The following is a 25,362-nucleotide window of genomic DNA, read 5'->3' on the forward strand; positions in this document are numbered from 1 at the left end:
TGTGGCACACTCAGACACACAACAGAAAGGTTGAGTCAACTTTTCTCCATTTTAACTGGCTTCAGGTGTGATTGCTATATTGCTAGCGCCTGTTTCTTGCCACAGGTGAGTTCAAACGAGCATCATATGCTTGAAATAAAATGATTTACCCACAATTTTGAAAAGGTGCCAATAATTTTGTCTGGCCTATTTTTGGAGTTCTGTGTGACATGATGTCAGATTTGGCTTTTTTCCTCTGTTTTTATGTGTTGTTCCAATGCACATAAAGGAAATAAATGTGTATACCAAAACATTTGTAATTGCAACAATTTTCTGGGAGAAATGGTGCATTTTCTGGGAAAATTCCAGGGGTGCCGATAATTTCGGCCATGATTGTAGGTCAGCAGGTGAATAAATAGATTGTTCACTGCTTCCATGAATATTACAGGGTATTAATCTGGAAACAGTGGAATCCTAGAATTAAATGTATGAGATATACTTATTTAAAACAATTCAAACAAATAAATTAAATTACATGATATAAAAAGCATAGTAATAACAAAAAAGAGAAGTTAATTTTTTCTTCAGACTTTAAGCACATTAACAACATATTCAGCTGAGTTTTAATTTCAATATAGTACCTTGAACATGGGTCGAACATGTTCCAGGTGAGTTGCACTAGTGAATGGTGCCTGCACATGGCTCACAGCCTCCATGAGAGCCTTAGCTGTCTTAGCCATTTGCTCCATCTCCAAGTTATACAGCAGCCTGCGCTGTTTCTCACTAGCCACATCTGCAATATAAACAAGAAAATAAAGAACAAATAAAGAAGTATATGTTATGTTTTCATTTTAAATGGCTGAACATGTTAGCAATTTTAAACAGCAACATCTAATAAGAATATTATTAATACAAAAATACTTTTTGTTAGCAAAATTAATCAAGAGGACAAAACTGCTCAATTGAGTACAACATCAGCTAAAGAATTGTATCCTGAAAGGTAATTCAGTAGCATAGTCCTAAACAATTTATATTCTGTTTCAGACTTCTGAAGCATTCCCAAAAAATAGAAAGAGAACTAGATTTTATGCATACGGGAATAGAAAAGAACCACAATATTTTACTAGATTAAAAAAATATAGGTATATATGTATACTTTTTACGTAAAATACTAAATTTTGTAACCTTTTAAACAGAAAAAGCAAAGATTGTGAAGTGAGACACTGCAACTTGCCTACATACAAAAAAGTAGGTCAAATGTAATTTTACTCAGTGAGGTTTAAGTAGAACAATGCCCGATTGAGTAAAAACATTTTAATGGTAACTTAAAATATAATTCACAGCAAAAGAAAGGCCATACACAGTCAGCTGTGTATTACATAATGACTCAAATGTCATCTAAAGAAAAAGAGACAACCATTACCATTTTATAGACAAGTAAGTCATGTGCCAGATTTGCAGATACTATGGACTAAACTGCTCCGATTTATCTCAACTAGAAGCAATGCTTCAGTAGACTGACAGGACAGAGGACCAGTGAAGATCTGGTCACCCTTGAACAACCACACCAGAGTAGAACAAACACATCTGAATGATCCATGAAAGATATTGTTTCAGATCTACCATTCATACCGCTGTGCTGAAACTACCTGACAGCACAATGCTTGCCTTGGATACAAGACAGTGAGGGGCAGGTTCCATTTTGCTGGCCCTAGAGCAAGGTGACCTGTGCTCTCACTTCATATTTGACCTAAATATACAGCAGAGCTACAGCACGTCACACACAACTGATATGGTCAAAACTGTCCTAAGTAATGAATGGTGCCATACAGGTGTTGCCTTGACCTGCCCTCTCTCCTCATCTTGACCCCACAGAGTACCTTAGAAATACACTCAACAACAGGAAACAGTGATATACTTGCCACTGACAATCAACTTCATCAGACACAACTCAAAAAATAAGATGAATTTTGTTGATGTTCACAGTTGTTATTGTTTTCCTTTTTTTGCGGTTGTATGTTTTCCTATTTTTCTCATTTGTTTGCTATTTCACTTATTACTACTGCTGAAACAACATTGTCAACAAACACTAATTGCCTCTAAAAATCTGTTCACATGCAATTTTGCAATTCTGAAATGCAAAACTCATTAAAATGAGATTTTAGAGGGTTTAAAAATGTTTTGGTGGTTCAAAAGCAAAAAACATTTCTCCCTAAGAGTCATATTGCAGCAGGAACAGGTGTCTCTATCCTGGGCTGCCCTCAAAGACCGAAGAAATTTTGTCATGCTTTTGCACATAGAGAAAATGGCTGCAAATGTGATGATAAAATATGGGCTAAAGGTATGTTCATGTTCAAGTTCAAGCACTTTATTGACATTTGTGTAACACAACGAAATTACTTTTGTGACAGCCCCAAGGTGCATTTAAAGAGAAGTCAAATAATTCTAAATATGTCGTATACAGTGTTAAGTGATAAGTAACCAGAGCAAATTATTATTGCTCAAAGTACAGCAGCATAAATTGTTATTGCACCTGTTAATGAATAGTACATTATGTATTATATATTGTATTACATTAGTATATTGCACATTACAAATATAGCTTATTGTACATGTTCAATTAAAAATTATCTTAGACAGAGGAGATTCAGAGTTCAGAAAGTTTATGGCAGATGGGAAACAGCTATTTTTTAGTCTGTTTATGTGTACACAGATTGACCTCAAGCGTCTGTCTGCCTGACAGGTGGAGCTCAAACAAAGAATTTCCAGGATGAGTTTTGTCCTTGAGAATGTTTTTGGCCCTTCTCACACAGAGAGTCTTATACAAGAGTTTGAGTGATGGCAGTTCAGTCCCAATAATGGCCTCTGCTGTTTTTACGACCCGCTGCAGGGCTTCTTTAGCAGCCTTGGTGCAGCTGTTGTACAGGCCATCATGCAGTTAGTTAAGATGCTCTCTATAGTGCATCTATAGAAAGTAACCAGCAGGTTTTGGGGGAGGTCAGCTCTCCTTAGCTTCCTGAGAAAATAGAGGCGTTGTTGTGCTTTGCCTATTACAGCCAAGTTGTTGTCAGCCCAGGACAGGTCCACTGAGATGGTGACTCCTAGAAATCTGCATGGATTGTTATCAGACTGTGATTGGTCTTTTTCGTGGTCTTAAAGTCCAGAATAACTTCTTTGGTCTTTTTGGTATTTAAGACCAGGTTGTTGGTGTTGCACCATGCTGTCAGATTCTGAAACTCTGCAGCTTCACTGTTGTCTGTTACAAGCCCAATGACAGTCGTATCATCCGCAAAATTTAACAATAATGTTTGACTGGTGGATGGGTTGACAGTCATGGGTGAAGAGTGCATAGAGAAGGGGGCTTAGTACACTTGCGGTACACCAGTGCTCAGGGTAAGGGTGGAGGATGTATGTTTGCCCATCCTGACAGACTGGGGGCAGTTGGTGAGAAAATCCAGTAACCAGTTGCATATGGACGGAGCAAGTCCTAGTGCATATAGTTTTTTGATCTGCTGGTTAAGTATGATGGTATTAAATGCAGAGCTGTAGTCAATTAAGAGCATCCTAACATAGGTGTCCGGCTTTTCCAGGTGCGAGAGGGCAGCATGTAGAGCCACACAAATGGCGTCCACAGTTGATCTGTTTGACTGATAGGCAAACTGGTGTTGGTCTAGGTCAGCTGGGATGGAGGCTTTGATGTGGGTGATTACCAGTCATTCAAAGCACTTTGCAATGACAGGGGTGACAGCGACAGGTCGATAGTCTTTAAGACTGGTGTACGACCACAGGCTGTGAGTCTCCCCAGAGATGATCAGACTTGTAAAGGTGGGGGCGTGGAATGACCTTACAGGCGTCTTTTATGTTTATATAGACGTGGTCTAAGGTGTTTTCCCCTCTGGTTTTACAATGTACATGCTGATGAAATCTGGAGAATACATCTTTAAGATTCGCTTGATTAAAATCCCCAGTAATGATAAAAACTGCATCAGGGTGTGAGTTCTGTTATTTTGCTGATAACGTCAAACCATTTTTCAAGCACTGACTTAACATTAGCTTGATGAGGTATTTATACTGCCATAACAATAACGACAGTATGTTCCCACAGTAGGTAAAATGGTTGGCATCTTAGCATCAGATATTCCACTTTCGGACAACTAAACTTGTTGATTGTAGTTATATTAGTGCACCAAGCATTATTAGTATAGACACACAGTCCTCCACCTGTTTTCTTACTGGAATCGGGGGTTTGATTGGCTCGATGGAGCGTGCAACCTGCAAGCTCAACTGCTGTGTCCGGTATGGTGGGATCCAGCCATGTCTCTGAAAAAATCAAAAGGCAATAGTCCCTTGTATTTTTACGTGTGGAAATATCCAGTCGGAGCTTATCCATTTTATTTGCGAGTGATCTAGTATTTGCAAGAAAAACACTAGGCAGAGGGGTTTTATGCGGAGCAGCCTTTAGCCTAGTTAGTAATCCTGCTCGCTTGCCTCTTTTTTGCTTCCTCTCCCTGCACCATCTGCATTACCTTCTTCCAAGTGTAGGAGTCAATGTAAGTCCTGGTGATCTGAGAATCTTCTGTGGTATTGCTTCTGTGTTATAATAATTATCTTTGCTATTTCAGCCGATCTGTAGAAGCTTTTGACAACTGTAGTGGATGAAAGCTTCCGTGTGTAAAACGATGAAAGTCAATATTAAGAACAATAATAGCAGAAAAGAGCACCTATTACTTTATCGCTTGGCACACGTCAAGGCTGTCCTCTCTCCCCCTTACTTTTTGCTTTAGCTATAGAGCCACTTTTGATAGCTCTCAGGACTTCCTCTTTGTTCCAAGGCGTGACTCGTGGAAATATAGAACACAGGGTGGCCTTGTATGCAGATGATTTACTTCTGTATCTCACAAACCCGACTAATTCCCTAGCACATGTTATGGAAATACTAAAAGATTTTGGTTTCTTCTCTGGATATAGACTTAACATTCAAAAGAGTGAATGCTTGCCTATAAACAAAGCTGCGCAGCGGCTCAGACAGACTATTCTTCCCTTACACCTGAGTTATACTGGTTTCAAGTATTTAGGAGTGAATGTGACTAGCTCACCTAAGGCTCTACGGGCAGCTAATTTCACTCCTCTACTGTCTCATGTAAGGTCAGCTTTTCAAAGATGGGCTAATTTGACGGTATCTCTATTGGGCAGGGTTAATGTAGTTAAAATGAATGTTTTACCCAAATTTTTATACCTTTTCCAGTGCATTCCTTTGTTCTTACCCAAATCTTTTTTTAAATCTATTGATCAAATGATCTCCTCATTCATATGGAGAGGTAAGTCTCCCAAAATTCGCAAGCCATTATTACAAAAGTGCCGACTCAGTGGAGGTCTGTCTTTACCCAATTTGATGTTTTATTATTGGGCAGCTAACATCCAAAAATACATTTATTGGCTAAAAGATCCTCAGGCATTTTGGTGTCAGCTAGAAGCTCAATCATGTTTTTCGACCTCTCTCCCCGCTTTATTATTTTCATCCCTCCCTGTATCCCTTACTCAATATACAGATAACCCTGTTGTACTTAACTCTCTTAAGATATGGCATCAATTTTGACGCCACTTCAAATCTGTTTCTGCTTCTGCTCTGGCCCCACTATGTAATAATCACCTTTTTCCCCCTTCCCTTTTAGACACTGCGTTTAATTTATGAGATAAAAAGGGCATTACATGTTTTTCCGATCTTTATAAGGATAATATCTTTCTTAACTTTATGGATATGTCGTCCCTATATGGTATGCCCTCATTTCATTTATTTCATTATTTTCAGGTTAGACACTGTGCTTCCACTATTTTTTCTGAGTTTCCCATTCGCCCACCTAAACGGTCTTGGGAAGACTTATTCGACCTTTCTTCACATAAGAAATCTCTTACCTTGCAAATATATAATACTGTTCTTTCAATGGACAGTTGCGCTGACAGTAAAACTATTTCAAATTGGGAAGAGGAGTTGGGTCTGGACTTCAGAGAAGGCTACTGGGATAGTGTAGTTAAGGGGATTCGTACTTCCTCATCTTGTACTTCAGTTTAAAGTAGTACATAGGCTACATTGGTCAAAGTCTAAACTATCTAAAATTTATCCCAATGTTCCTGACCTATGTGACCGATGTAACTCCTCTCCCTGCAATTTAAGCCACATGTTTTTTCTTTGCCCCAAAATCCAGTTATACTGGACCTCCTATTTTGACATTATTTCTCATGTTTTTGGAATCCGACTGGAACTCTGTCCTTTGATCGCTATATTTGGGGTTCCTGGAGATCATGATACATCTTTTAATAGTACACAATTGAATGCAATCGCTTTCACTTCACTGTTAGCACGAAGTAGAATATTATTGTCCTGGAAGGCTCCATCCCCAACCATGGCCCGCTGGCTGAAGGATCTTATGTTCTTTTTAAAACTTGAAAAAATCAAGTTTAGTCTGAGAGGGAGGGCTGATGGGTTTTTGAAAGTCTGGCAACTTTTTGTTTCTTATTTTAGATCCTTGGAAACAATTGCACCTGATTGAACTTTATTTATTTATTTATTTCCTATTTTACTACTATTATTTTTTATTTATTTATTTATTTTTTTTAATTGTTAGTTATTTATCTACTTATTTTTTGTAACATCCTGTGTATTAGGGTTTTTTTGTATTTTTTTTAATTACTTTCTTGTTGTTTAATTATTTAATTAATCATTATCTATTTTATCTATTTATCTTTTTTGTGGGCCTATGGGTGGGATATGGGGTTTAGGCATTATATATTTATTGTTCGTATCTGATAGTCAACACTAAAATGTTTATCGATACCTTTGGCATTTTTATGTATTTGAAGAGATGTGTATTTATGTTGCTGTTAAATGGAAAACTGATAAATAAAAGGGAAAAAAAAAAGAAAAGAAAAGAGCACCTATTCACGGAGCACAAAGCCACAGCATCAGTGTGTGCCGCCATTGTTTTTGTATTGTATGAATTCTGCTTGTGGTTAAACACCATTTATTTCACTCATTTATTTTCACATTAATTTAATTTTGAATAAATCAATTCACTTATAACTTATTCACCAATAAAGCTTGAAACTTCAGTCCAAAGAGTATAGCATTCCCCATCATCTGTAAAAATGATTAATCCAAATCAGAATGGTAGGGAATCAGAATCTATCCCAGGAACTAAGGGTACGAGGCAGAATATAACCCAGGGCAGGGCACCAGGACATTACAGGGCACATGTGCAAAAGTCACAAACACAGGCCAATTTATAATGGCCAGTTATCCTAATCTCTACATAATTAAGTAAATGTGAAGAAAACAGCAATAAATGTAGGAAAAATCATGCATATAAAGGGAGAATGTGAAACTTCACACAGATTGGGTGCAGGGCTTGACCACAAGATACTAAATTTATAATGCAACAGCCCTAGCTAATATGCCACCAAGTTACTTGGATTATAATATTTCAAGTAACATCAAAAACAAAAGTAATGCTGACAGAAGGCAAAAAGTAAGGCCTAGGTAGAATCACAATATACAACAACTGCCAAGTTAAAAAACTACATCCATATACCATTTTAGCAAAAGAGATTGTCAAAAGCTATTCTCACCGGACATAAAAGACAGAATTTTATAATTTTAACTTACTTTGTTTATTGGACTTTAGGGTTAACTCCTTTGTTTCTTTCATAGATATCTTCTTTCCTGCAATTTCATTATATATAGCTGAAAGATATTCTTCTGGTAAATCTTTGCTATCATTTATTCCTCTATTCATCTTAATATACTGTTCTTTTGTCATTTTATTCTTCACCTACAAACAAATTAAAAACAATATGAAATAAACAATGTTCTAATAGCTTGAGGGTGGATAATCTTCCATTGTCTAATATAAGATTGGAGTTAACAGAGGGCTTTGGAAAAAATTAATATTAGAAGATTTAAAAATTCATAAGAAAACTTGAATTTTATAAAAGATAAAATTGAGAGCATTGCCTCTGTGATTAAAGTCTGTGAATAATGTCAAATATTCAAGAAAATAACTATGAAAAGCATTAACTCAATAAAGTTAATGATTTTCAAAAGTACACAAAATTTTAGATTTTTTGTACGTAATTATTTCTAAAATCACTTCAGAATAGCTTTGAAAGAATTTGTGAATAAACATGAAGGTGAAAAGCAATGCAGTGGCTTTTATAATAATCAACCTCAAGGTAGATTTAGATAATTATGCTGTTTTGTTCTTTGTAGTTCTAATTCATAATAAAACTTATAATTTACATGAAAAACTGAAGGCTTACTCAAATGTAATCTTCCTAACTGCAAAACAACCAATCCAACTTCAATTTCATACTACAAAGCTCTTCTTGTTCCATATACAAATAAATTAAAGTAATAATTATAATTGGTAAAAAAAAAAAAAACTGTCAATACATAAGACATCAATGTTATAATTGTTCTGAGCATAAACATAATACATATAAACTACATCCAGCCTACTTTTTATGAATATCTATTAAGACTTAGCACAGTACATACACATGCAAAAGTTGTAGTAGATAAATGCATTGACAATACAATGTTCCTACCTGTGGGCTATGGAGATCTGTTGTCAACATAATGATTGAGTATGCAAGAACATATGCAGTGTCTGCACTAGCAAACAGTGTTTGCCTAGTTGTACAAAATCAGAAAAGAGAGAGAATATTAAAAAATGTTTAACAGTATAATTTAAAAGTGATCTGCTAATTATTATAGATAGCAAATATTAGAAACATTTTTTTAAAACATGTTAAACACTGTAGCCTAGAGTGAAGGATTTGAGCAATGACTGTCAATATAGGTTTATGAGATAAGGCAAAACATACCCTTGATTGCACTCTAGGTATCTAGCAGCAAATTTCTCCATTAATCGATCAATTTTTTGAGCCTCTCCTGGAAGACGAAATCCCTCCAAGAACATGCGAAGAGCTGAGACAAAATCCTTTCCTTGGAAGTCCATCTGATCCACATAAGCATACATCACCTCTTTATTAAACCTGTCATTGTCACCCAGGAACTCACCCACCTGAGTCTGAAAAAGATGCAATAAAGACAATGTTGTTATCATCAAATTGGCAAGCATTTTCTGGCAAAATACAATAATTTACTTACTTTATAAATATCAAAAACTGTTAGGTTCTACATCTTACACTCTTACTTGTAGAATTAAAGCCATGGTGAAGTGTGAATGGGCTTTTTTGGTTATTCAAGTCTGCATACTCGTGAGAGAGCAATAAAAACTTTGTTGCTAATATCAATGATGTTTTCTCTTTATTGAAGTTGAACACTGTTGACAAAAAATGGCTGCTAATTATAGAATCCTGCCTGCATTCGACAAAAGTAAGCCATACAAGATTTGGAGAAGTTAAGTTTTAATATGTATACATGTAACTGAATTTGAAAAGAAAAAACATGTACTTGTGGTTCAACTGTTACTTACGGGGAGAGCGAGAGAAAGTGCAATGGCAATTTAGCAGATGATCTGAACAAAGATAAGAAGTTATGACCACTATGATAGAAAGGACTGATGCTGTGTTTTTGAGGGAGGAAAAGGATCATATATACCTACATGGCATATTCAGATTCTGACAGAGTTAATAGAGCAATTACAGTTACTACGGTGTATTATGTAATTGATTTCAAGGAGACATACTCCTGCATGTGTAAATATTACATGGCTCTCTCAGATGCCATGCTAGCTATTAAGCTGCTGGATACTGCTTGTTAAGAAGCGAAAGAAAAGTGACTGGCATAAACAGGATGTATGTCGTTTACCTTTGCCTCAATGAAGTAGGTGTGGAAAAAATAACATTTTTGGAGAAAAGGTGTTTCTGGTTAACAGCGGGCAATACTGTCACTCAAGAAACTGTGTACTTCACTAGTCAAAAACAAAGTAACAGGTTGCATTTGCAAAACAGCCAGAAGAGGTTGCCATTGCCAGCTCTTGTCACTACTGTATGAACATCTTAAATAAAGGAAAAAAATACATGACCACTGTGAAAGTCAGATTCAGTCTCAGAAAACAGAAGTATAGGAGAGAAGCAAAAGACATTGCTGAAATTTCCCCTACAATTTTGAATCATGTCTGAAATACAGCAAATCCAAAAAAAAAAAAAAAGGCAAGATCCACTTATGATCCATTCTAGCAGCTTTATTTTCTTTCTCTGAAACTAACTGAGAATTTCCTTGGCTGTGTGTTTGGGATCACTATCTTGCTGAAATGTCCACCATCGTTTCATCTTCAGCATCCTGGTAGATGGCAACAGATTCTTATCAAGAATGTCCCAGTACATTTCTCCATTCATCCTTCCTTCAATTATATGAAGTCTGCCAAAACCATATGCTGAAAAACAGCTCCACACCATGATGCTCCCATCTCCAACTTCACTGTTGGTATGGTGCTTTTGGGGTGATAAGCAGCACCATTTCTCCTCCAAACATGGCATGTGCAATGACATCCAAAGAATTCAATTTTGGTCTCATGTGACCAGACTATATTCTCCCAGTATTTCATTGGCTGGTCCAGATGTTGTGCAGCAAACTTTAAATAAGCTTCAACATGCTTTTTCTTCAGCAGTGGTGTCTTGTGCAGTGAGCGTGCATAGAGGCCATGGAGGTCAAGTGCATTACTTATTGTTTTCTTTGAAACAACTGTCCCTGCTAATTCCAGGTCTTTCTGAAGCTCTCCACGAGTGGTTCGTGGCTCTTGGTCAACTCTTCCGATTATTATTTTGACTCCTCTGTCAGAAATCTTGGGAGGAACAAGTGGTTGTGGCTGGTTTATGGTTAAATGATGTTCTTTCCACTTCTGGATTATGGCCCCAACGATGCTCACTGGAACATTCAGAACATTAGAAATACATCTGTAACCAATGCCATCAGTATGTTTTTAAACAATAAGGTTTCAAAGGTCTTGAGAGAGCTCTTTTATCCATCATGAGATGCTTCTTGTGTGATGCATTGGTAAGAAACCTTTTCATAGGCCATCAATTAGGACTAAACCAGTTGATATTAATTTGCACTGATAGGGGGCAGGATTGCTTTCTAAATTCTGACAGATTTCAGCTTGTTTCTTGGCTTTCCATTTCTTTTTGCACCTCTTTTTCTTCATTTGTTCAATTTTTTTCCCTGTGTCATTCCGCTTTATTACACATAACTTCATTTTTGGACTGATTTGTTTTGATTTCTTGTTATGTGTGGATTACTTGGGTTGTTACCAACGTCTTCTGAAAATTTCATGCCAATAGCTTTATTTTAAATATATTTACTGAGAAAAACGTTGACATGTTCAATACCTATTTTACCATCTGTATGCACAGAAACAGATACAGCTAAAGTTATAGGATGGGCTAGCAAAGCATTAGCAAAAACAAAAAAAAAAACGAAATTGGTATAATTTAGTGTTTTTGATTCCTGTGAGTATTGCTAAAACAAAAGGGTATGTTAACATGTCAAGTATGGGTAGTCTGGACATTGAACTAGTAACTAATCAGCTGTAGTTGTGTGACTTGTGAAAGGAAGATAATGTGTTCTAAATCTTAGATATCTCATTTGAGTCAGCAAAGCAAGAAGATATAAGTAACTGGAGATGTAATTGCATTTTTGAGGAAATCAAAAACACTGGTCAAAAAAGTATTTCCAGAAGATGGATTTGCACTTTAAAAGAGTGCACAAAGTTCTGTATAGAAGAGTATGTTGAGTGGAAGGAACGTTTAAAAATCTAGACAGGAATAGGCTCAAAAGTGATTGACCAATATGTCTATTGGAGTTTCTCAGTCTTCTTTAAGCTGTCTTTTGTCAAAGACAATGGAATGTTCATTCCACTTATATCAAATTTGCTTTTCTACAGGGTATGACACTATCTTGAAATATTTATATTCATTCACCTACTGAGGCAAAAAGAGAAGAAAAACTATGGAGGCTAAAAAAATGTGTGTATGGTCTAACAGATGTATTACTTTACTGATACAATAAGGGAAAGGAGATAATGCTGAGGATAGGTGGGAACATTTTTATAAGTAGATCCTGCCTTTTTTTTTTACTAGCTTGATGAAGATGGTAACGTTACTGGGATTCTTGCACGCAATATTGATAATTTTATATGTGGGGGTATGCAACTTATCTATCTCAGATCAACTTTCCAGGTTGGTCATAAGGGGCATGATCACTTCAACTACATGGGACTGGAAGTTGTGTTAATGGAGCAGTATGTACTGTAGACAGCAAGAAAGCTACACAGAGAATACTCAACCCATCGCCATGGAACCTTAGAGCCTTAAAGAGGGATGCACCCCATAGTGCACCTGAAAGAATAATAGTAAAGGGTAATACCAAATATGAAGTATTCTAACAGAAGAAACCCTGGCAATGTCTGACAATGGTGCAATCTTTCTTTCTACACTTTTCTCAGAGCATACAGTTGTCTGTCTGTAACAGACAGAAAACTTTGTCTGGAGTTAACCGGGATAAAAGAACTTATTCAAGACCAAAAAGTTTGAAGTGTTTTGTGGTTACCTAAAAAGGACCTGCTTTCTGGCCGTCTACAAAGGACCTTCTTTCTGGCTGTCTTATAAATAGAGCATCTCCTTTTCTACTTTTAAAAGCACTTAAAGAAAATATTAAGTAACTAGTATAACTACGTTTTTTCGGAGTTAAGGAAGGTTCAACCATGCATATAATTGGGAGTTATGTAATGTTTTGAAGTTTTAAATTCTTCTCATAAAAAATTAAATTGTATATCTTGCACTCCTATTTGTAGTTTTACGGTAATGTATCCCCACTTGGGAGTATTACGGTATTAAGGTTGAGCAAGCTTTTTTGTTTATGCCAATCTGCATACTTGTAGGCAAGTAATAAAAATGTTTATTATTAACATCAATGTTTATTTTATCTTTATTAAAGTTTAACAAAAACAATCATACATCATAGACTCCAAGACTGGTTATACTTTAAAAGCTTTAAAAACTTACAGCTGTCAAGTTTTGACGTATTTGTTTTTATATTTACTATGGTAAGCTTCAGTTATTATTGGTTTATGAAAAATTTATTTTTTGTCCATTTCTCAATTAGTTTTCAAACAGGTACAAAAACATAGTTGATATTTAATCCTTGAAAATTGTTAAAAAAAAGAATCCATCCATCCACTCAATTTCCTTATTCTATTCAAGGTCCTGGGTATCTTGTGTCACTCAATATATCACAAGTCACTCTCACAAACTGGGCCATATATGTAATACACATATCTTTGGGATATCAGAGTAAAATTGAAGCACTAAGGCAAAAACTCACACATACACAGAGAGCACCTGCAAGCTCTAAGTATGGCCAAGCCAGAATTTTAATCTAGGAGGTGAGAGACAGCAATGTTTTTTCCTTTCCCCAAAGAATAATATTTAAATCAGCATATTCTGCTATTTTATAAAAAGTGTTTTATTGCAGCTCCTAAAACTTAATGTACTTTGCAAAGCTTTGGTCCAATAATGGCTGTCTGAATTAGCATTACATTTAATAATGGCGTACATGGAAAAACTATATGTACTTTGTATTGTAGAACCACCCTGTTCGAACGGAGAGGGTTAAAACAGGTTAGAGTTAAACCATTTTGCAATTTTAGAGAGTAAGAGCTGAAGGTACAAAAATGTCATAGGTGTGTACAGAGGTGATCACACAGAACCCATGGTTGCAAATTCTGCAATGTTTAACTTCCATATATCAAGGGCTTGTCCTATAGTTTGTCATTCCGTTTTGTTTTCAGGTATACAAGCAAGAATTTCTGTCAGCACACTCTAAATGAGCTCTAAGTATCTAGCAGCAAATATCTCCTTTCGAAAAAAGCCATCATAGCAATTAGCAATTGTTAATTTTAAAATGTGATACTTTTTTTTTTTTTACTTCATTTCTAAAGGACGTCATACATATTTTCCAATCTTGCATATCGTTTCGAGTCTGCAGTGCGTGTTACAGTATTTATTGTTTATTATGAAAGTAAAACAGACTGGAGTACTAGTGTAAAAGATCCTTGTGTGAAAGATTTTCAACTGCTAACTATATTTACATGCAATGAATTTAATGTTACAGGAAAATGATGAAAATTGTTCTATAATCATAACACACATTACAGAAGTAATAATAATCATTAGCTACAGGCTTACAGAATCAAGTCTTTCCTCCTGGTGAAGAAACTGAGCAATATCTTCAGGAGTAGTGCCAAGCATGCCTTGTTCCTGAAGATACTGGATTCCTCTCTTTGGTTTTTTATTGAATCTGCAACACAAGACATAAAACACAACTACTGGCCTAGTACATAGACATAAATGAGTCATAATTTCACTAAATATTTTTAGATTGAAAAATATTTACAAGAATGAAAAGCTTAAAACCAAACCAACTTACAAATCAATGCCTTGTTCTATAATTTCTTTTTGTTGTTTAAGTACTTCAAATTGCTCTGGGTTGTCAGTCCCAGACATCTGTGTACTGTAACTGCCTATTCCTGAAGAGGCTGTCGAGTCCAAGGAATTTATGCTTCCATATCTGTTTATTGTTTCGGGGTGCTTCATTTCATTTGTTTCCTGCTCTGGTGGCTTTTCCTGGCCTGAAGTGAGTAATAAAAAGTACAAAAACACAAAAGAACAAACAGGCTTTTTACCAAAGGAAATTCACATTTGAAGCCCTACAATTCAAATATTTTGTTTAATAAATAAAAAGAAAATAATTGCTACAGCTAAAATGAAAGTTACGGTCTTAAAAAGAATTAGATAATTTAAGGGTAGAGAAAAATATACAGTAGTCTCATAATTACATTTACTCTAGTGATATGGATAGCACTACTCTACTAAAATATGTCAGCATTTTATAATTTTGCAGTTATTTCAATCATTTATCTTTTTTTGAAACTTATGAATGTGTTTTGCCTGGTCTGCCATACTAACAGGGAAAAATTCTTACTAATACAGTAGATCAAAAAAATGTACTTAAGCTCTCAAAACACCTTTCTTTTTTCTACCATCTATCTACAGTACCTAAGCTATAAAGGAGAATCTAAACAGATTTAAGAAATAAGATTCTACTTAAAAAATCACTTATATACTAAACAGTGCATCCGGAAAGTATTCACAGCACATCACTTTCTCCACAGGTTATGTTACAGCCTTATTCCAAAATGGATTAAATTCATTTTTTTCCTCAGAATTCTACACACAACACCCCATAATGACAACGTGAAATAAGTTTACTTGAGGTTTTTGCAAATTTATTAAAAATAAAAACACTGAGAAATCACATGTACATAAGTATTCACAGCCTTTGCTCAATACTTTGTCGATGCGCCTTTGGCAGCAATTACAGCCTCAAGTCTTTTTGAATATGATGCCACAAGCTTGGCACACCTATTCTAGGCCAGTTTCGCCCATTCCTCTTTGCAGCACCTCTCAAGCTCCATCAGGTTGGATGGAAAGCATCGGTGCACAGCCACTTTAAGATCTCTCCAGAGGCTGGGCCACTCAAGGACATTCACAGAGTTGTCCTGAAGCCACTTCTTTGATATCTTGGCTGTGTGCTTAGGGTCGTTGTCCTTCTGAAAGATTAATCATCGCCCCAGTCTGAGGTCAAGAGCGGTCTGGAGCAGGTTTTCATCCAGAATGACTCTGTACATTGCTGCAGTCATCTTTCCCTTTATCCTGACTAGTCTCCCAGTTCCTGCCGCTGAAAAACATCCCCACGGCCTGGTGATGAGCGGTGCCTGGTTTCCTCCAAACGTGACGCCTGGCATTCACATCAAAGAGTTCAATCTTTGTCTCATCAGACCAGAGAATTTTGTTTCTCATGGTCTGAGAGTCCTTCAGGTGCCTTTGGCAAACTCCAGGTGGGCTGCCATGTGCCTTTTACTAAGGAGTGGCTTCCGTCTGGCCACTCTACCATACAGGCCTGATTGGCGGATTGCTGCAGAGATGGTTGTCCTTCTGGAAGGTTCTCTTCTCTTCACTGAGGACCTCTGGAGCTCTGACAGAGTGACCATCGGGTTCTTGGTCACCTCTCTAACTAAGGCCCTTCTCCCCCGATCGCTCAGTTTAGATGGCCGGCCACCTCTAGGAAGAGTCCTGGTGGTTTTGAACTTCTTCCACTTACGGATGATGGAGGGCACTGTGCTCATTGGAACCTTCAAAGCAGCAGAAATGTTTCTGTAACCTTCCCCAGATTTGTGCCTCGAGACAATCCTGTCTTGTAGGTTTATAGACAATTCCTTTGACTTCATGCTTGGTTTGTGCTCTGACATGAACTGTCAACTGTGGGACCTTATATAGACAGGTATGTGCCTTATCAAATCATGTCCTATCAACTGAATTTACCACAGGTGGACTCCAATTAAGCTGCAGAAACATCTCAAGGATGATCAGGGGAAACAGGATGCACCTGAGCTTAATTTTGAGCTTCATGGCAAAGGCTGTGAATACTTATGTACATGTGCTTTCTCAGTTTTTTTATTTTTAATAAATTTGCAAAAACCTCAAGTAAACCTTTTTCACGTTGTCATTATGAAGTGTTGTGTGTAGAATTCTGAGGAAAAAACTGAATTTAATAAATTTTGGAATAAGGCTGTAACATCACAAAATGTGGAAAAAGTGATGCGCTGTGAATACTTTCCGGATGCACTATACTGTATGTTTATTTGCTGTAGATCAGGGATATCAAACTCAAAGCCCATGGACGGGATTCTGCCATTGGACCTTTTTAACGTGGCCTCAATATTCAAAACATACTACATACGGCCTGTGATTACTGTTACTTTTCTCAACGAGCCCTCTAATATGCATTTCATAAAAAGATCCCATCAATATGTCATTTTTATTTACACTAGCATTAAAATGAAGGTATCTTATGTGACCTCTTTTGTTTATCTGTGCAGCACAGTGCACTGCACCTACTGAGCTTGCTCGGAATGACCCAACAACAAAAGCTGAAAAGAAGGTGACATGCCTCACTATCATAAAAACTGCTGCTGCTACCCTGCTTACCTTTTTAAAGCTGTCAGGTGTGGCCATTCTTCCAGGGTTTACCTGACTGTTCCCATCACCTCACACAATTCTTTTGTCTTCTCCACTGACTTAATTATTATACAGTGGTGTGAAAAACTATTTGCCCCCTTCCTGATTTCTTATTCTTGTGCATGCTTGTCACACAAAATGTTTCTGATCATCAAACACATTTCACCATTAGTCAAATATAACAAAAGTAAACACAAAATGCAGTTTTTAAATGATGGTTTTTATTATTTAGGGAGAAAAAAAAATCAAAACCTACATGGCCCTGTGTGAAAAAGTAATTGCCCCCTGAACCTAATAACTGGTTGGGCCACCCTTAGCAGCAATAACTGCAATCAAGTGTTTGCGATAACTTGCAATGAGTCTTTTACAGCGCTCTGGAGGAATTTTGGCCCACACATCTTTGCAGAATTGTTGTAATTCAGCTTTATTTGAGGGTTTTCTAGCATGAACCGCTTTTTTAAGGTCATTCAGGTCAGGACTTTGACTAGGCCACTCCAAAGTCTTCATTTTGTTTTTCTTCAGCCATTCAGAGGTGGATTTGCTGGTGTGTTTTGGGTCATTGTGCTGTTGCAGCACCCAAGATCACTTCAGCTTGAGTTGACGAACAGATGGCCGGACATTCTCCTTTAGGATTTTTTGGTAGACAGTAGAATTCATGGTTCCATCTATTACAGCAAGCCTTCCAGGTCCTGAAGCAGCAAAACAACCCCAGACCATCACACTACCACCACCATATTTTACTGTCGGTATGATGTTCTTTTTCTTAAATGCTGTGTTCCTTTTACGCCAGATGTAACGGGCCATTTGCCTTCCAAAAAGTTCAACTTTTGTCTCATCAGTCCACAAGGTATTTTCCCAAAAGTCTTGGCAATCATTGAGATGTTTCTTAGCAAAATTGAGACGAGCCCTAATTCTCTTTTTGCTTAACAGTGGTTTGCGTCTTGGAAATCTGCCATGCAGGCCGTTTTTGCCCAGTCTCTTTCTTATGGTGGAGTTGTGAACACTGACCTTAATTGAGGCAAGTGAGGCCTGCAGTTCTTTAGACGTTGTCCTGGGGTCTTTTGTGACCTCTCGGATGAGTCGTCTCTGCGCTCTTGGGGTAATTTTGGTCGGCCGGCCACTCCTGGTAAGGTTCACCACTGTTCCATGTTTTTGCCATTTGTAGATAATGGCTCTCACTGTGGTTCGCTGGAGTCCCAAAGCTTTAGAAATGGCTTTATAACCTTTACCAGACTGATAGATCTCAATTACTTCTGTTCTCATTTGTTCCTGAATTTCTTTGGATCTTGGCATGATGTCTAGCTTTTGAGGTGCTTTTGGTCTACTTCTCTGTGTCAGGCAGCTCCTATTTAAGTGATTTCTTGATTGAAACAGGTGTGGCAGTAATCAGGCCTGGGGATGGCTACGGAAATTGAACTCAGGTGTGATACACCACAGTTAGGTTATTTTTTAACAAGGTGGCAATTACTTTTTCACACAGCGCCATGTAGGTTTGGATTTTTTTTCTCCCTAAATAATAAAAACCATCATTTAAAAACTGCATTTTGTGTTTACTTGTGTTATATTTGACTAATGGTTAAATGTGTTTGATGATCAAAAACATTTTGTGTGACAAACATGCAAAAGAATAAGAAATCAGGAAGGGGGCAAATAGTTTTTCACACCACTGTATATGGATAGAAAGTGCACTTGATTACCACACACATTAAATGTGATGGCTACTTGTTTCTGAGCAACCCTGAATGTAGTTTGTAATATTGATCAACAAGTGTGTTTACACTCAATTTTTTAATGTGATGGTCAAGTGCCATCCATTCGTGATGCAGGTTAAGTGGGTATAAATAGATTCTTTGGTTTAGCAAAAATTCACACCAGTGTCCAGACTGCTGATTTTGCTCAACTTTATGCCACCTACACACTTAGAAGGTGGTCCTCAAAATCCCAAAGTGCAATGTACTTGGTTGCACAAAGATACTCTTTATGCCGAGTGTCCTCGTTTCTTTATCTTCAGACGAGGGTTGATAGTTTTAGCAAGTGTTTTCTTTACCTTATTTTATATATAGCAAAGAACTTATCTTACTACTATCACTGTGTGACCATGAGCAGGTCAATTCACCTGCTTGCTAGCCAAATAAGAAACAATACAGGGTGAGCCAAAATGAAGTACCATATTTCTCAAGGTCATTGCACGAGGCAGAGGCAGCTAAGTGGGTTGGGGTGGGGGTACTTTGATAGCAGATCCCTTGTAGTATTCAGTCAGCAACATGTCTTGGTCCTGTGCACACCGTGCTTTCGTTGTCGAAGCATTCTTCAAAAACAACGAATCCATCATCACTACGCAACGTGCCTTCCAAACGCACTTCAGCATTCGTCCAAACGGTGACATTCCAAATCAGAAAACAATTCTTCAGTGGGTAGCTAAATATAGACAGATGGGTACAACATTGTGCGGAAAATCTCCAGGCCGTCCTTGGACTGTACGAATGCCCGAAAACATCCAAGCTGTAAGGGCATTAATTTTACAGTCTCCTAGATGTTCAGCACGCAAACAGCACGCTTCTGCTTTAGGCATTTCTAAAAAGTCTTTGAGGAGGCTTTTGCATGAGGACCTTAATGTCCATCCATACAAAATGATAGCAGTGCAGGAACTCACTGAGAGTTGTGCGCAAACCATTCATTGGGATGCCATCGTCATGTGCATCGACGAGGTACATTGCCATATGAATGTCTGCGTAAATAAGCAAAACTTCACCTATTAGGCTGAAACAAACCTTCGTGAACTTCAACTGAGACCCCCGCACAGTGAACGTGCCAGTTTGGTGCACTGTTGCAGAATTTGGCATTGTAGGCCCTTACTTTTTTGAGGAGGTCGCCATCACTTCACAACATTACATTGAAATGCTAGAAAACGTTTGTGGCCCCACCTGGAAGAAATTGATGTGGTGGATGCCTGGTTTCAACTGGATGGAGCAACAGTTCATATGCTTTGGAGATCCCTGCAAGTTTTGCGGAAGATGTTTCCGGGGAAGCTGATCTCACTTTGTGGCGATATTGTGTGGCCTTCATGTTTGCCTGATCTTGCTTTTTGCAACTTCTTCTTATGTGACTGTCTCAAGTTGAAGGTATACACACACTGACCTCAATACCTTGAAGCCCTCAAGGAAACTATTCGCCATAAAATCACTGCTATTACCCTTAAAATTGCTGAATGAGTCTTGCGAGCGTTCAGAAATCGTCTCAAAGAGTGTATGATGGCCATCATTTTTAAAACACAGTGGAAAAAAAAATCTATCTTCTGTCGTAATGAAATTTATTTTAACTTGTAGTGTTTTTGTAGAATAAACATTTGAAATGTGGTACTGTTTTTTGGCTCACGCCGTATTATTATTCACTTTCTTGAACATGATATATACAATTATACATGAGTAAAACTCACACACACACAGAGAGCACCTGTATTAGATCAATTTCTGCTTTTACTACTAACTTGGCTTTTGCTGATGGTCATTGCAAAAAATACATTTATATGAAAGCATATTCTTTTGAATTTAATTTGGTAATCAGTAGGAATGTGAAATTTGAGGTTTATATTATTATTATTATATGTTTAAGATTTTCACATTTTTGTTGTTTTTCAAGTTCTTTTAATCTGAAGGAATTACTGATAGAACAAAACAACTAGGAAGTGTGTTTTTTGAATAAATCTCCAATACTGAATAAAGCTATAATACTGTTTCGTCATGTACCAGAACAAAAGTCTTCTTGTCCATTTCTCTCCTGGCTGTTGTCTTGTGTAATTCAGAAGCCCAAACATGATAATATACGTCCATACTAGGGAGCCCGGGATTCCCAGACATGAAACTGCTGCAATTCCCTGGAAAATGGGAACGGCCAAGCTCACATATATAGCATATAAAAGTGTAAAAATCAATCAAGAAATAACAGTTATAGTTGAAAATAATTAAGTGGCATGGTTTTTTGGCCCACGGTGTAGTGTGTTGCACATTAATTAACAACAGACCAGCAGCAGTCAGTCTCCCGACTCAGTGGACTGGGAGGAGTCCGCACTCTGCAGCTCACAAATGTCGGGATGGGGCAGACTTCATTGACGTCTGTCAGACAACAGCTTTGAACAGCAACTTGAAATTGCTAAACCCTTCTGGGAATGGATTCCCTAGTCCATACAGTCATGGCCAAAATTATCGGCACCCCTGGAATTTTCCTAGAAAATGCACCATTTCTCCCAGAAAATTGTTGCAATTACAAATGTTTTGGTATAAACATGTTTATTTCCTTTATGTCCATTGGAACAACACAAAAAACAGAGGAAAAAGGCCACCTTTTCAAAATTGTGGGTAAATCATTTTATTTCAAGAATATGATGCTCATTTGAACTCCCCTGTGACAAGAAACAGGTGCTGGCAATATAGCAATCACACCTGAAGCCAGTTAAAATGGAGAAATGTTGACTCAAACTTTTTGGTGTGTGTCTGAGTGTGCCACACTAAGCATGGAGAACAGAAAGAAGAGCAGAGAATTGTCTGAGGACTTGAGACCAAACACTGTGGAAAAATATCAACAATCTCAAGGCTACACATTCATCTCCAGAGATCTTCATGTTCCTTTGTCCACTGTGCACAACATAATCAAGAAGTTCACAACACATGGAACTGTAGCTAATCTCCCTGGATGTGGATGGAAGAGAAAAACTGATACAAGACTGCAACTAAGGATAGTCCGAATGGTGGATAAACAGCCCCAATCAACTTCAAAACATATTTAAGTTGTTCCGCAGACTCAGGGTGCAACAGTGTCAGCTCAAACTATCCGTCGACATCTGAACGAAATGAAACGCTATGGCTGGAGAGCCAGGAGGACCCCACTGCTGACACAGAAACATAAAAAAGCCAGACTGGAGTTTGCCAAAATGTACTTGAGGAAGCCAAAATCCTTCTGGGCGAACGTCTTGTGGACAGATGAGACCAAGGTAGAGGTTTTTGACAAAGCTCATCATTCTACAGTTTACAGAAAATGGAATGAGGCCTACGAAGAAACGAACACAGTACCTACATTTAAACATGGTGGTGGTTCTAAGATGTTTTGGGAATGTTTTACTGCCTTTGGCACTGGATGCCTTGACTGTGTGCAAGGCTTCATGAAATCTGAAGACTACCAAAAGATACTGGGGCGCCATGTGGAACCCAGTTTCAGAAAGCTGGGTCTACATCAGAGGTCATGGGTGTTCCAGCAGGACAATGACCCCAAACATACCTCTAAAAGCACCCAGAAATGGTTGAAGACAAAGTGCTGGAGAGTTCTGAAGTGGCCAGCAATGAGTCTGGATCTAAATCCGATTGAACACTTATGGAAAGATCTCAAAATTGCTGTTGGGAGAAGGCACCCTTCAAATCTGAGAGACCTTGAGCAGTTTGCAAAAGAAGAGTGGTCGGAAATTCCAGTTGAGATATGTAAGAAGCTTGTTGATGGTTATAGGAAGCGCTTGATTTCAGTTATTTTTTCCAAAGGGCGTGCAACCAAATATTAAGTTGAGGGTGCCAATAATTTTGTCCAGCCTGGATTTTGAGTTTTGTGTGACATGATGTCAGATTTGGCTTTTTTTTGTTTTTTTGTGTTGTTCCAATGCACATAAAGGAAATAAACATGTATATACCAAAACATTTGTAATTGCAACAATTTTCTGGGAAAATGGTACATTTTCTGGGAAAATTCCAGGGCTGTCGATGATTTCGGCCATGACTGTATTTGTGGACTTTAAAGGGGGTCCTCCCTCAATCATTTAAGAAGCTACCAAATAATAGTATAAGCAACTAGCCTTTTTTCGTTGCCAAAACTGAAAATATGGTTGCAATTGTTAACAGCATACAGTATATTTGGAGTAATAAAGATGCTATGCAGTTACACAAAATTCTTAATAATGAAACTGTAAAATGAAAGAATGTTTAAAATCTTTACAGGAACTAAATTCTTTTTAATATGTTTGCTCTACCTGCTACTTTACAATATTTTAATATGAAGTGTTAGCACTTAAAATGGCAGAAAAGTGAATTCTTGATTACTTGTATATAATGTACTACTAGTAGAGCAATTATTTTTTATGTTGTTGATAAATCCTTCAAACGTGAATCCAGCAAATCAATGATTGCTTACTCAACTGTTCTCTTTTTCAAATCTGGTATACTTTCAACAAGTGTAAGATGGTTATTCTCAAAAAAAATTACGGCAAGCTGCTATGAAATGCATCCTTTGTTTACTTAAAGTGCACTGAATATAACAAAGATAATGATGACAAAGTGTGAGGGAATTTAAGGTGGCCCGGCATTACGAATATTTTCGTAGGCTTCAGGGATTCTAGTGTTAATCATTATTTTGCATTTAAATGATTTGATAACGATTCTTAAAGTATCAAGATTGATCTTGTGAGTATCTAGTCGGCTCAATTACTTTATGTTGATATTTGCTTTTGGCATCTGATCCTGTCAATTGCGCTAATGTGCCAGTTAAGGCTTTCTATTGAAAAAGCACTTGACTACCTTGCAAAAAGTGGTGTGTTCACCTCAACTGAAATTAGCGCCTACAGTTAACTCAGATGTGTAGATTAAATATATGGATTCAGTCAGTGCATCAGTAAAGAACAACTGGATAAAAGCAAAGTCATATGTAAGTCGTGCAACTCAGAAGTTAAGTATTCTTGTAACACAACAAATTTGAGGAATTTTTTATCCCGACATCACCTACAGTATAAACAAAATCACAGTCAACATTCAAACGAGTAGCGCCTAAACAATCTGCACTGGAGACAGCATTTAACTCCAAGCTTCCATTTAATTTGCCTCGTTCCCAAAGAATAACAGAATATATAGCAGTTTTTTATCTGTAAAGATATGAGACCTTACACTTTTAGTAAAAACAAGGGCTTTCGACAAATGATACAGATTTTGGAACTCTGGTATGCTATACCAACCAGAAAGCAAATGAGTGAAGTTATAGCACCTAGGCTTTGTGAAGATCTTAAGCAAAGCATCGCCAAGTCTCTCACGTCACTACATTAAAAATGACTGCGTACCTGTGGCTGATGTATTGCAGACAGGAGCCCTAAATGCCAGTCACACCGGGAGCAACCTCACTGCTTAGATGGTAGGCTGTAGTTCCAAAAAAATTTCTAGCATTTTCAATTTGCTGTTGTATTGAGGGACCATATCAGTTCCAAGTTTGTGTGTTAGCAAATACAATAAACTAGCCAACCCGCGACATACCATATGCCGCATAATCAGGCCGGTTTATTAATGATTTTTAAGCACAGGGAGAAAATTAATATTTGAAAAATCGGTAATGTAATAAATCAGCAAGAAAAGCAACATTGTAACAATGCACGAAACGAACCAACACACAATCGTCCGTGACTGAATTTCTCGTTCAGCATGAACTGCCTGCTCATGTGCCCACCTCCAACTCGGCACTTGAGTCGTCGTCTTTGCACAGGCCAGATACACCTGTGACTCACGTAGACTTTTCATTGCTCTGTGCAGTTGTGGCTGCATTTCTATATATAATCCACCAAGACACCCGAGGTAGTAGTGAGGTGGGGCTTCGTTGTTCCTTTCGCATGGTTTTTCATGGTGGACACGGTGGGGTGTCGAAACCGAAAAGAATAATGAAAAGTCAACGTGGCTCAGACATGCATGTCGACTCCTAGCACAGACGAAAGGGACTAACTGGGTGGTTGGTGAGTTTTTGCGTCCGGGCACATGGGCAGGCAGTGTGAATGCCTAGAGAGCGAGGTAGACACAGGCCAGTGAAAAAGGAGTATTGGTGGGCAGGGAAACAACTTTTGTGTTCCTGCAGGAGCATCTATGAAGACGCATGCTTGTCGCGGATGCGAATTGCTGTATGTAGCGTGTAAAACAGTTTCCTATGGTTCACGCGGTCGTGCGTCGTAACCGAAAACTCGGTTTTTAAAGACTGCTTACTTCATTGTGTTTTAACCTCTGTTGTAAAGGATCGTTTTAAGGTTCCCATGGGATACCCCTCGCAAACTGTTTTACACGGTGCATATGGCGATTCACCTCCGCGAGAAACATGCCTCTATGAACAGTCAACGTGGCTTGGAAGTGCATGTGACCTCTACGACAGACGAATATAAATGACGCCGGTTTTTCTGTGTCGTCGCGTCCAAGTCGGTGGTCATGGCTCTGCGAGTTGTCGTCGTATCCAATGGTCTTGGAGTTGGTGGGCGTGGATCCTTCTTGCGTGCCCCATAGGTGTCTT

General features: G+C 37.8%; 1 protein-coding gene across 2 annotated transcripts in view; it reads right to left on the minus strand.

The window, feature by feature from the left end:
- arfgef1 (ADP-ribosylation factor guanine nucleotide-exchange factor 1 (brefeldin A-inhibited)) overlaps positions 1-25,362 on the minus strand; it is a 216,419-nt gene that overhangs the window by 35,862 nt on the left and 155,195 nt on the right. For both annotated transcript variants that reach the window (XM_039754611.1, XM_039754610.1), the window contains 6 exons: positions 14,426-14,627; positions 14,185-14,296; positions 8,860-9,065; positions 8,581-8,665; positions 7,640-7,805; positions 621-772 (listed from right to left, as the gene is read on the minus strand). In XM_039754611.1, the coding sequence (XP_039610545.1) occupies positions 621-772; positions 7,640-7,805; positions 8,581-8,665; positions 8,860-9,065; positions 14,185-14,296; positions 14,426-14,627 (923 nt within the window). The remainder of the gene's footprint in view (positions 1-620; positions 773-7,639; positions 7,806-8,580; positions 8,666-8,859; positions 9,066-14,184; positions 14,297-14,425; positions 14,628-25,362) is intronic.

The sequence above is a fragment of the Polypterus senegalus genome, chromosome 5 (assembly GCF_016835505.1).
Source record: "Polypterus senegalus isolate Bchr_013 chromosome 5, ASM1683550v1, whole genome shotgun sequence".
NCBI classification, from domain to species: domain Eukaryota; kingdom Metazoa; phylum Chordata; class Cladistia; order Polypteriformes; family Polypteridae; genus Polypterus; species Polypterus senegalus.